The following is a 13789-nucleotide window of genomic DNA, read 5'->3' on the forward strand; positions in this document are numbered from 1 at the left end:
GGTACTGTCCTTGCAATAATGAGTGAGTTCTTGTGACATATGGTTGTTTAAAAGTAGGGGCCTGGTGCAGTGGCTCATGCCTGTAATCCCAGCACTTTGGGAGGCCGAGGCAGGTGGATCACCTGAGGTCAGGAGTTTGACACCAGCCTGGCCAACATGGTGAAACCCCATCTCTACTAAAAATACAAAAAATAACTGGGCGAGGTGGCAGGTACCTGTAATCCCAGCTACTTGGGAGACTGAGGCAGGAGAATTGCTTGAACCCAGAAAGTGGATGTTGCAGTGAGCCAAGATGGAGCTACTATACTCCAGCCTGCCAACAGAGTGAGACTGTCTCAAAAAAAAAAAAAAAAAAAAAAAAAAGTGTGAAGCACTTCCCACCTGGATCTTTTACTCCTCCTTTCACCAGGTAATGTGCCTGCTTCCCTTGCCATCTGCCATGATTGTAAGTTACCTGAGGACTCCCTAGAAGTTGAGCAGATTCCTGCATCATGCTTCCTGTAGAGCCTGAAGAATTATGAGCCAATTAAACCTTTTTTCTTTATAAATTTCACAGTCTCAGGTATTTCTTTATAGCAATGTGAGAATGGACTAACATGGTGATAAAGAAAAATAAACTCCAAGAGCAACTGTTAATACTGTCATTTGTTAAATTCTGAATTTGAAGACAGAGTAAGTAAAATGAAGTCAAATGAAAATTAGTAAGAAAATAAGAAAATAAACATAGTCTGTGTGTATGCTAACTTGACTAAAAATAAAAACAAAACCATTTAATGACACTGGCAAATGCTAAGACAAGATGAAATCAGTAATAAAGCTAACAAAGAAAAATAACAAATTAGGATAATCACAATATAGAAGGAGCATATAGCAATATTAAATAAATGATTTGTGGTAGTGGTGAAATTAGAAGTGATATGTGACTTTAGTCATCTGCTAAATTTTAGAATATCGGTAAAATAGAAATTGTAAAGATACTATACATACTAGTGTACATAAAATTACTCCTGTCATTTCTTTCTCATGCTCAAGAAAATATGCTTCTCATGATTAAAGGCAATTATAGCAGATAAATTATAGAAAGCTTCTTCATTCATGCCATGATATGCTAAAATAAGATTTACATCATAATGAAAAATGCTGTGAAATAATTTATAAGCAATTTTAATGCAAAATCATAGCTAGAATATGGAATGCAAAAAGATTAAAGGACTAATGCAATATGAGCAAATAGGATTTACTTAGATATGTAATATGATTTATAGAGTATTTATGCAAATTACCACATAAACAGATCAAATAATCATCATCTTGACAAATTCATAAAACGTATGCTAATTTTCAAAAATAAAATTTCCACTATGAAAACTACAGACTATAAAATACTGCCCTTAACCTTAAACAATATATGTATCTCAAATAGCAGCAGATATCACAGACCATAAAGCGCTATAAAGGTTTTCCAATTAGAATAGATATACAAGGACACCTGATATCACTGCTATTTAGGTCATTATTCTAAAAATATAAACAACACAATAAAAAGGAAATCAATGTGTATTAAGAAAACAGAGAAAAAGTTTCCTTAATAGATTATTAAATAAATGTTTATCTCTCTAGAAAATCTATTATAAATTGAATAGTAAATATAATAAACATATGCATTTAAATGGTTATTATATATAGAAATTATCTTTTACAATTTTTGTAATTATTAATGTATAAATAGAAATGGATAACCACATAATATGTAAAATATTCAAAAATACAAATAAACATGAATAATCTCAGAAAGAAAGAATAACCTATGCCAAAATTAAAAAGCACAGAAATACAAGAAGAGTAATTTTAAAAGATAAAAGTATATCTATCTTCCCAGAAGAAAATATTAATATTTAGAGATCACACATCTTTTCTCAAATTAATCTGTAAATATTTACAGATAAAATTCTAAAGGGATATTTAAGAGTGACTTTTTAAAATCTGAGAAAGGTATACCAAAGTTTAAATGAATGAATTTAGAGGATAACCAAAATAAATTTTGGAAAAAAATTATAAGGAATATGCCTATCTTTCCATTAAACAAAATATATAATATGAATATGTATTCACTGTATATGTGGATCTGTGTGTATGGACATTTACAGTGTTAATTCACATTTTATGACCAAATTCCACAAAAAGATAAATACCTGGGACTTAATTTTATGACCAAATTCCACAAAAACAAAGATAAATAGATGGGACTTAGAAGTTTCTGCACAGCAAAAGAAACAATCAGCAGAGTAAACAGACAACCCACAGAGTGGAAGAAAATGTTCCCAATCTATACCTCCAACAAAGAACTAACATGCAGAATCTACAAGGAACTCAAACAAATTAGCAAGTAAAAAACCAAACAATCCCATTAAAAAGTGGGCTAAAACCATAAATGCACAATTCTCAAAAGAACATATACAAATGGCCAATAAACATATGAAACAATGTTCAGCATCACTAATGATCAGGGAAATACAAATCAAAACCACAACAGATTTAACTACCATACTCCTGCAAGAATTGCCCTAATCAAAAAATTTTTAAAAAAATAGATGTTGGCATGCATGTGGTGAAAAGGGAACATCTTTACACTACTGGTGGGAATGTAAGCTAGTATAATCACTATGGAAAACCGTGTGGAGATTCCTTAAAGAAATACCAGTAGAACTACCATTTGATCCAGCAACCCCACTTCGGGGTATCTACCCAGAGGAAAGAAGTTATTACACAAAAAAGATACTTGCACAACCATATTTATAGCAGCACAATTTGCAATTGCAAAAATATGGAACCAGCCCAAATGCCCATCAATTAATTATTGAATAAGGAGATTGTGGTATATATATACCATGGAATATTAGCCATAAAAAGAAATGAAATAATGGCATTTGCAACTAACTGGTTGGAATTGGAGATCATTATTCTTAGTGAAATAACTCAGGAATGGAAAACCAAACATAGTATATTCTCACTCATAAGTGATAGCTAAGCTGTGAGGATGCAAAGGCATAAGAATGATATAATAGGAGGGAGTAGCCAAGATGCCCAAATAGAAATAGCTCTGCTCTTGGCTCTCAGAGAAAAGGAAAAAATGGCAAGGGAATTCTGCATCTTCAATTGAGGTACCAAGTTTCTCTCATTAGGATTAGCTAGATGGATGGCACAACCCACAGAGAGTGAGGAAAAGCAGGGTGGAGCAAGGGCCCACCTGGGAGCTGCATGGGGCACTAGGAGCTTCCTCTCCCAGCCAAAGGAGGTGGTAACGGATTGTGCTACCCCTCCCTGAAAACCATGCTTTTCCCACAGGTCCCTGCAACCCACAGATCAGGAGGTTCCCTTGTGAGCCCATACCACCAGGCTTTGGTCACAAGCACAAAGCTGTGCAGACTCATGGTGGCCGCTCAGATGGGCAGCCACTGGAGCAGGTAGTAGGACACAGGAGTATTTGCATACTCGTGCTCTGGTAACCACCATGAGGTAGGAGAGCCGTCCACTCCCATGGGAAGGAGGCTGAAGCCAGGGAGACATTTGACCTTGCTCCTATGGAACCCCACAAGCTAAAGCCTACTGGTTTGGAATCTCTGCCAACCAGTGCAGCAGGCTGCACCTTAGAAGATGAATTCCCAGAGATGGAGGTGCTGCTGCCATCACTGCAGCTCCAGTCAGCTGTTTTCACCTGCTGCTGGTGCCAGCAAGACTGGGCAGTCTAGACCGGGAGCAGTTTCTCACAGTGGAGCACGACTGGGTTAGTTCATGGCCAGACTGCTTCTTTAAGCGGGACCCTGATCCACTCCTGCCCACCAGAGGGGCCCTCCCCATGGGAATTTCAGCATCCCCAGCCAGAGGGTTTGAAGAGAACTCTGATATCCCTGAGAGGTGCTTGCAGGAGGAGGGGCAACTGCAGTATCATCCATCAGCAGTCTTAATCTTTTCTGCTTGCTGGCTCTGGAGAGTCAGGGCAGCACAGTGCATCTGCCCCACCAGGCCATGGGCAGACTGCTTATTTAAGTTGGCCCTTGATCCTGCTCCTCCTGATTGGGTGACACCTCCAAACAGAAGTCTCCAGACACTTCATACAGGAGTGTTCATGCTGGTATCAGGTTGGTGCCCCTCTGGGACAGAGCTCCATGAAGAAGGAGCAAGCTGCTGTCTTTGCTGGTCTGCAGCCTCCAATGGTGATATCTCCAGGAGTGGGAGGGACCCCCACCAAACTGCAGCATTCCTATAGAAAAGAGGCCTGACTGCTAAAAAGAAAACAGAAAGCAGCAACAACATCAATGAAAAAGAACCCATAAAGCCCCCATCCAAAGGTCAGCAGCCTCAAAGATCAAAGGTAGATAAACCCATGAGTGAATGAATCAACCCCTAAATGCTGACAACTCAAAAAGCCAGAGTGCTTCTCCTCCTCCAAATGACAGCAATATGTCTCCAGCAAGTGCACAAAACTTGGCTAAGGCTGAGATAGATGAAATGACAGAAGTAGGCTTCTGAAGATAGGTAACAATAAACTTCACTGAGATTAAGATTATGTCCTAACTCATTGCAAAGAAGCTAAGAACCATGATAAAACATTACAGGAGCAGTTAACCACAATAACCAATTTAAAGAGGAACATAAATGACCTGATGGAGCTGAAAAACACAACAGAACTTCATAATGCAAACACAAGTATCAATAGCTGAATAAACCAAGCAGAAGAAAGGATATCAGAACTTGAGAACTATCTTGCTGATATAACACAGGCAGATAAGTTTAGAGAAAAAATAAAAATGAATGAATAAAACCTCCAAGAACTATGGGATTATGTTTAAAGACCAAAGCTACATCTGATAGGGGTACCTGAAAGAGATGAGGAAAACAGAATCATGTTGGAAAACACCCTTCAGGATATCATCCAGGAGAACTTTTCCAACCTAGCAAGACAGGCCAACCTCCAAATTCAGGAAATCCAGAGAACCTCAGTAAGATATTTCACAACAAGATCAACCCCCTAGGCACATAATTATCACATCTTCCAAGGTCGAAATGAAGGAAAATGCTAAGGGCAGCCAGAGAGAAAGGCTAAGTCACCTATAAAGGGAAGCCCATCAGACTAATAGCAGACCTCTCAGCAGAACCCCTACAAGCCACAAGAGATTGGGGGCCAGTATTCAACATTGTTAAAGAAAAGAATTTCCAACCTAGAATTTCATAGCTGGCCAAACTAAGCTTCATAAGCAAAGGAGAAATACAATGTTTTTTAGACAAGCAAATGCTGAGGGAATTTGTCACCACTAGGCCTTCTTTGCAAGAGCTCCTGAAGGAAGCACTAAATAGGAAAAGGACAAACCATTACCACCCACTACAAAAACACACTTAAGTATACAGACCAGTGACACTATGAACTACATAGACAAGTCTGCAAAATAATCAGCTAGCATTATGATGTCAGGATCAAATTTACACATCACAATTTTAACCTTAAATAGGCCAGATGCCCCAATTAAAAGACATGGAATGACAAGCTGGATAAAAAGTCAAGATTCATTGGTGTGCTGTATTCAGGAGACCCATGTCACATGCAAAGACACAGACACAAAAGCAAATGGAAAACAGAAGAAAGCAGGGGTTGAAATCCTAGTTTCTGAAAAAAATAGACTTTAAATCAACAGAGAATAAAAGACAAGTCTTTGAAGAAGACTGATTTATTATTTGCCTTTGTAAAAGAATTCCTCTGGAAGCCTTCATAAATAAGACTGCAGAGAAAAGAAGTAAAAAAAACCAGACTAGAAGCTGTTGCAATTGTCTAGGCAAGAGGTGATAGTAGCTTTGTTTAGATCCATGGTTCCCATGGGGAAGACAGGGGCTGTGTTTTGCCACTTCCCAGGGGATACTAGGCAATGTCTGGAGATATTTTTGCTTGTCACACTGAGGTGGTGGGTAAAGATACTGCTGGCATCAACTGGGTAGAAATCCAGGACACTTCTAACCACCCTGAAATTCACAGGACAGAAGAATCCTTCCAACAAAGACCCATCTAACCTTAACCTCAAATATCAACAGTGTTGAGGTTGAGAATTACTGATTTACAGTGATATTAATGGGGATGCTTGAAAAGTAAACCAGTGTAATTATGCAAAGAAAGATATATTGAACACCAAACTTTTAGTAGTTTTTTGAAGGCTACTCAACTATCTTATAAAAAATGATATAAATATTCCCAAGAAATATCTTGGATAATTCTTTAATAATCAATGTTAAGAGATGTTGGGTTCTGTTGCCTACAGAGAAAACACCAGTGTTTATTTATCTATTTAAAAATATCAACAGCTTATAATGTTTTTAAAGGATTTTTACTGGTTTATTAAAAGTTATTTTTCAAGTACTATTTACCCAATAAGTTTTTTTATAAATTAAGAAAAACAGAGAAAAATTTACTTACTTGCCATTCAATGCTGCTACACCAACTGTGCTCCGAGCGATTGACATACTGGCTACAAATGTCCATTGTTGGCTCTGTGGATCCCACCTTTCCACTGTATTCAGATAGCTCCAGCCATCATGGCCTCCCACAGCATAAATAGGGCCTTCAAGTACTGTTACACCTAAAACATTGGATAAATGTTGTGCCTATAGTTAATATCATATTGTACATTAAAGTCTGTTAAGAGGTTAGATCTCATGTTATTGTTCCTAACATGATTAAATTTTTCAAAAAGTTGAATAATTTCACAATGAGATTTTAAAAATCAAAGCAACAGTACAAAACTATAAATTCATTCAGCGCAGCCTTCAGTTGTTAAAAAACTATTGCAATATTGTAGAAACTGCCTAATTTAATACCTCATATTAATTTGATTAATACCTCATATTAATTGAATTATTCCATTAAAGTGAAACAAAATTGGGAGTTAGAAATAAGTATTATGACCTAAATGCTTTATGAAATAATACTAATTCCCATATTATGACTATATGAAGAAGCAGATACTAAAAATCAAAGGTAAGATGCCTTGGGCCTCTACTTTTAAAGAGTATTTCTACGCTGCAGTTTAAAGTACCTTGTTACTTACAATAACGTTACCATAAAGCAATGTAATATTACCAATTTGAATTTCAGAATAGTATCCTGTGTGCTTTGGCTTTCCAAAACCATTATAATAAACTTACGTAAAGCTTAGAAATATTACATCTTTCATATTAACTAAAATTACTAAACATAAGCAATTAAAATGAATAGAGAGTCATCGATGGGAAGACATATATAACTAGTAAGTTATTTTCTAGCAAACTCACTTCTTTATAAATAAGTTTTCTTAAATGCTCAACAGTTGGTAAATATTTAATTATCATGTTAATATTGATTGATGTAATTTCTTTATTTGGGAAAAATTCTGATGAATATTTCCCAAAGGTGTACAATTTGAAGTCAGATTATAAAGAAGTTTGAAGCCTCTGTGATTTTACCCTACTGCTAAGCTCACAAATTAGACTGCCACAAATTTATGCATATTGATTAAGACATGACTCCTGGATAAAAGAAAGTTTACTCATAGCAACAGCAATAGTCAAAGGATCATCAATTTTTGTTTCTATTGCTGGTTCCCCAAGCCCCAGTTCCCATAGGTTGATCCAAAGAAGGTAATCAACATGGCCTTAATGTTTCCCTCCTCTTAATCAAACTTTCGACAGTTTCTTCCTGTCTACAGCCCTGACTCCATTTTCCTTAGAGCATTTACTTTAGAAAACTTGTAATTGCAAATTATTTCTCTGCTTCTTTGAAATGTAAATCTTTGATAAAACCTCTTGCCAGTTTCACAACCCAGGCCTGCCTTTCTCTAGGATCTGGGAGCTGCAGTCCCTTTGAAATTTAGTCATTAAGGTAGTCTATCTTCTAGACTCCCTGGGAGTATAGGAGCCTAACTTCAGTTGATACCTTGCAGCAAGTTATAAAACTACCTTTTGACATAAAGATAGAAGAAAGCTAACCGTTCCTTTGAGCAAGGCCACTTAGCAAACACAGATTGTCTATCAAGCACCTACCCAATCTAATTCCTAAAAACTCTACCATCTTTGTTTTAGCAGAGTTGAGTTCAGTCACAGTTTTGGCCTTTTTTATTACAAGTCTTCAGTAAAGTCTTTCTTGCCTGTTTACAATTGCCTCATACAATGTTTGCTTTGAGAGAGTTGATGTAAACCTACACATGCAGCAGATTGTATTATAGAAAACAACTATAATTTGTAATGGACAATAAATGTGTACCATTGCTCCAGAAGGAGATACAATCTTTATTCTTTTAAGCATGCCTGCATTTTATTTTGGGGATAGGAACTATCTTTATGTTCCTAGTTTTTCTGTTAAAATAATCTCTTTTTAAATATATTCCAGAACAAAGGGCACTCAATAACTTTACTTCAAAGATGTGCAGAAATATGAGACCCATGAAAAATTGTCTCCTAAAACTGATGTGAAAATAAAATGACAACTCATTTATTCATTCATTCATTTAACTATTATTCATTGGCTGACTTTAATTTTCAGGAATTATTACTGGCATCCAGGACACAGTGACAGATTAGGCAGACAAAGTCTCTGCCCACAGTGAGCTCTTATATCAGTCAATGAGTCAACTAACATGAAATAAGTCCATTGTTCCCAATAAGTAAGTATGCTTCAACATATTACACAGTTATGCAATTATAATTTAATAAAGAATAAATGTACCCAAATCACATTAAAAATGTTCTACAAGATACATTCAGCTTGGGATGTTATTTTACACAACCCTATGCATGTAGAGGGATAGTGTTTTGAGTGCAGGCATAGGTAAAATTAAAAAGCATGAGCTTCAGATGTTCTTTCATTACGTAGCTTGACGTGGGAAATGGGGATTAGAAAGGATGAGTAAATGTGAAGGTTGAGGTTATTTCAAAAGGGTATGATATTATCTCATAGGCTTTTTTCTTTTTCTTATTTTTTTTTTAATTATACTTTAAGTTCTGGGGTACATGTGCAGATCGTGCAGGATTGTTACATAGGTATACACATGCCATGGTGGTTTGCTGCATCCATCCCCCCATTATCTACATTAGATATGTCTCTTAATGTTATCCCTCTCCAATCCTCCCACCCCCTGCTATCCCTGCCCTAGCTCGCCAACCCCGCAACCGGCCCCAGTGTGTGATGCTCCCCTCCCTGTGTCCATGTGTTCTCATTGTTCATCACCCACTTATGAATGAGAACATGTGGTGGTTGATTTTCTGTTCTTGTGTCAGTTTGCTGAGAATGGTGGTTTCCAGATTCATCCGTGTCCCTGAAAAGGACATGAACTCATCCTTTTTGATGGCTGCATAGTATTCCATGGTGTATATGTGCCACATTTTATTTATCCAGTCTATTGTTGATGGGCATTTGGGTTGGTTCCAAGTCTTTGCTCTTGTAAACAGTGCCACAGTGAACATACGTGTGCATGTGTCTTTATAATGAAACAATTTATATTCCTTTGGGTATATACCCAGTAATGAGACTGCTGGGTCAAATGATGTTTCTATTTCTAGATCCTTGAGGAATCGTCACACTGTCTTCCACAATGGTTGAACTAATTTATACTCCCACCAACAGTGTAAAAGCATTCCTATTTCTCCACATCCTCTCCAGCATCTGTTGTCTCCACATTTTTTAATGATCATCATTCTAACTGGCTTGAGATGGTATCTCAATGTGGTTTTGATTTGCATTTCTCTAATGACCAGTTATGATGAGCTTTTTTTAATATGTCTGTTGGCTGCGTAAATGTCTTCTTTTGAGAAGTGCCTGTTCATATCATTTCCACACTTTTTAATGAGGTTGTTTTTTCCTTGTAAATCTGTTTTAGTTCTTTGTAGATTCTGGATATTAGCCCTTTGTCAGATGGGTAGATTGCAAAATTTTTTCCCATTCTGTTGGTTGTCAGTTCACTCTAATGATTGTTTCTTTTGCTGTGCAGAAGCTCTTAAGTTTAATTAGATCCCATTTGTCTATTTGGCTTTTGTTGCCATTGCTTTTGGTGTTTTAGTCCTGAAGTTCTTGCCTATGCCTATGTCCTGAATGGTGTTGCCTAGGTTTTCTTCTAGGGTTTTTATGGTGTTAGGTCTTATGCTTAAATCTTTAATCCATCTGGAGTTAATTTTTGTATAAGGTGTAAGGAAGGGGTCCAGTTTCAGCTTTCTGCACATGGCTAGCTAGTTTTCTTAACACCATTTATTAAATATGGAATCCGTTCCCCATTGCTTGTTTTTGTCAGGTTTGTCAAAGATCCGATGGTTGTAGATATGTGACATTACTTCTGAGGCCTCTGTTCTGTTCCATTAGTCTATTTTTTTTTTGCTTAGGATCGTCTTGGCTATGTGGGCTCTTTTTTGGTCCTATATGATGTTTAAGGTGGTTTTTTTCAAGTTCTGTGAAGAAAGTCAATGGTAGCTTGATGGGGATAGCATTGAATCTATAAATTACTTTGGGCGGTATGGTCATTTTCATGATATTGATTCTTCCTAACCATGAACATGGAATATTTTTCCATCTGTTTGTGTCCTGTCTTATTTACTTGAACAGTGGTTTGTAGTTCTCCTTGAAGAGGTCCTTTACATGCCTCGTTAGTTGTATTCCGAGGTATTTTATTCTCTTTGTAGCAATTGTGAATGGGAGTTTGCTCATGATTTGGGTCTCTTTTAGTCTGTTACTGGTGTATAGGAATGCTTGTGATTTTTGCACATTGATTTTGTCTCCTGAGATTTTGCTGAAGTTGCTTATCAGCTTAAGGAGATTTTGGGCTGAGACAATGGAGTCTTCTAAATATACAGTTATGTCATCTACAAATAGAGACAGTTTGACTTCCTCTTTTTCTAATTGATTACCCTTTATTTCTTTTTCTTGCCTGATTTCTCTGGCTAGAACTTCCAGTACTATGTTGAATAGGAGTGGTGAGAGAGGGCACCTTTGTCTTGTGCCAGTTTTCAGAGAATACTTCCAGTTTTTGCCCATTCAGTATGATATTGGCTGTGGGCTTGTGATAAATAGCTTTTATTATTTTGATATATGTTCCATTGATACCTAGTTTATTGAGAGTTTTTAGCATAAAATGCTGTTGAATTTTGTCAAAGGCCTTCTCTGCATCTATTGAGATAATCATATGGTTTTTGTCTTTGTTTCTGTTTATGTGATGGATTATGGTTATAGGGTTGTGTATGTTAAACCAGCCTTGCATCCCATGGATGAAGCTGAGTTGATCATGATGGATAAGCTTTTTGATGTGCTGTTGCATTTGGTTTGCCAGTATTTTATTGAGAATTTTCGCATCAATGTTCATCATGGATATTGACCTAAAATTTTCCTTTTTGGTTGTGTCTCTGCCAGGTTTTGGTATCAGGATGATGTTGGTCTCACAAAGCAAGTTAGGGAGGATTCCTTCTAGAGAAGTATAGGTAGATATTCACATGTATCAACAATAATTAACTACATGGAGATTAAAGTGAAAACATCAGTGAAGTTTCCAAAGAGACACTGAAATCAACTTTTTACTGAGCACCAATTAGATACAAAGTAGACTTTAGGATAGGTTGTGTGCTTTGGATTGGGTAGAAAATATTTTGATTGATTTATGCTCTTCTGGAGAATATGGTATCTATCTGAAAGGACTGGATCACTAGGATAATCTAATGAAACTAATAAATTTGAAGTTTGTTATAAGAGCAAAAGAATATCACTGAAATGTTTCACAATAGGGATGTGACTGCTATGACAAATTTATTCTGGATTTTTTGTAGCAAATTGATTGGAGTCAGGTTACATGGCAGTAGGGAGATGATTAGAAGGATATTTCAGAAATTCAAAAAGTAGAAGGTGGTAGATTGAATTAATAGGTTTTAGTTTAAACAGAGAAAAGTGAAAATATTTGAGATATATTCTGGGAGTCTTGCTGTTGGAATTTACTGCTAGAAGATATAGGGGTATATGAATAGAAAGAACAAATCTGGGCTGGACACAGTGGCTTATGCCAATAATCCCAGCACTATGCAAGGCTGAGAAGGGCAAATCACTTGAGGTCAGGCATTCTAGACCAGTCTGGCCAACATGGTGAAACCCTATTTCTACTAAAAATACAAAAATTTGCTGGGCATGGTGATGTGTACCTGTAATCCCAGCTATTCAGGAGGCTGAGGCAGGAGAATCTCTTAAACTTGGGAGGTGAAAATTGCAGTGAGCCATGATTGCACCACTGTGCTCCAGCCTGGGCAACAGAGCAAGACTTTGTATTTAAAAAAAAAAAAAAAAAAAAAAGTAAATTAAGGATAAATAAGAGACAAATTGATTAAACAATTGAGTAAATTTTAAGGGTAGAAAAGTTTGAAAATTATTTTTGGAGAAAATTTGAGATCTCCATTTTGGATGTGTCATGTTTAAAGGGATTATTAGAGATCTAAGTGAGACAAATAGGCAGTTAAATATACATGCCTACAGTTCAAGTCAGTGTTGGAGGTATATGTAAAAATTTTGGATTTATCAGCAATTATATGGCTTTTAAAATCATAGACCTTGATAAAATCAGTTAGGAAGATAGTATGAAGAGAGAATGTAACAGAGACCATAATCTAGCTTTAAGCAGCTCTAGTATCAGTTACACGAAAAGAAAACAAAAAAATAGAGAAGAAATGGCCAGACAGATGAGAAGAAAATCAGAAGCTTTTGGTATTTGGAAAGTAAGAGTGGAGAAAGTTTCTAGGAGGGTGGAAAAAAAAATAGAGAAGAAATGGCCAGATAGTTGAGAAGAAAATGAAAAGCTTTTGGTATTTGGAAAATAAGAGGGGAGAAAGTTTCTGGGAGGATGGAAAACAAAGAAAATAGAGAAGAAATGGCTACATAGGTGAGAGGAAAATCAGAAGCTTCTGGTATTTGGAAAGTAAGAGTGGAGAAAGTTTCTAGGAGGATGGGCTAATCATTGGCTTTCATATTTCTGACCAAGTGCACATTTCTACAGGATTTGAACACAGGTTCTGCACATGGTTTAATCCATTCCGGTTACTGCTTAGTTATATATCCTGCAAACATCATCCAAATGTGCCTCGTTTTTCTTAGTTGCTGGAGGTTACTTGACTTTATGAAAATGTTTCACCCAAAGAATAACATATGCTACATTAATATATAAATATATATTAAATTACATTATATATATATAAAATGTAAAACTTGTAAGTGTTCAGTTTGATGGTATTTTATCACAAGAATTATCACAATATACCTACCAACTACAACTTCCATTCCAAAAAGGTAACAATATTTTTTGAGTTAATTCCTTATGTAATGTTTTTTCCTGATTTGAACTTATAAATTAATATATATCTTTAAATCTTCCTTTAAAGTTGTATCCGTGACATTTCTATTCAGAAATTACATGAGATTGTAGCATCCTTTTTATTGCATATGTGATTATACTGTATGATTATGCCACTTGTATAGCTTAATTCTACTGTTGATGAAAATTTGCCTGGTTTCCAGTTCTAATATTTTAAAAATAAAGTTGAAATGTACACTTCTTCTGATGCACATATAAACTCATTTTACCTAGATGTAAAATTGCTGTGTCATAGAATATACTAACATTGAAATTGAGTAAATGTATCAATACGTTTTCCAGCTTTCTTTTTTTAAACCAATTTTTCATTTCCCCAAGTAAAGGAGAGAAACTTCATTGTCTAAATATCCTGCCACAACTAGTCACTATGAAACATTTTAATC

General features: G+C 36.1%; 1 protein-coding gene across 1 annotated transcript in view; it reads right to left on the bottom strand.

The window, feature by feature from the left end:
• KLHL1 (kelch like family member 1) overlaps positions 1-13789 on the bottom strand; it is a 411066-nt gene that overhangs the window by 35861 nt on the left and 361416 nt on the right. Inside the window, exon 8 of the mRNA XM_021667180.2 lies at positions 6461-6623. Coding sequence (XP_021522855.2) covers positions 6461-6623 — 163 coding nt within the window. The remainder of the gene's footprint in view (positions 1-6460; positions 6624-13789) is intronic.

Source organism: Aotus nancymaae, unplaced genomic scaffold, assembly GCF_030222135.1.
Source record: "Aotus nancymaae isolate 86718 unplaced genomic scaffold, 86718_ANA_hifiasm-v0.15.2.pri h1tg000088l, whole genome shotgun sequence".
In the NCBI taxonomy this organism is placed as follows: domain Eukaryota; kingdom Metazoa; phylum Chordata; class Mammalia; order Primates; family Aotidae; genus Aotus; species Aotus nancymaae.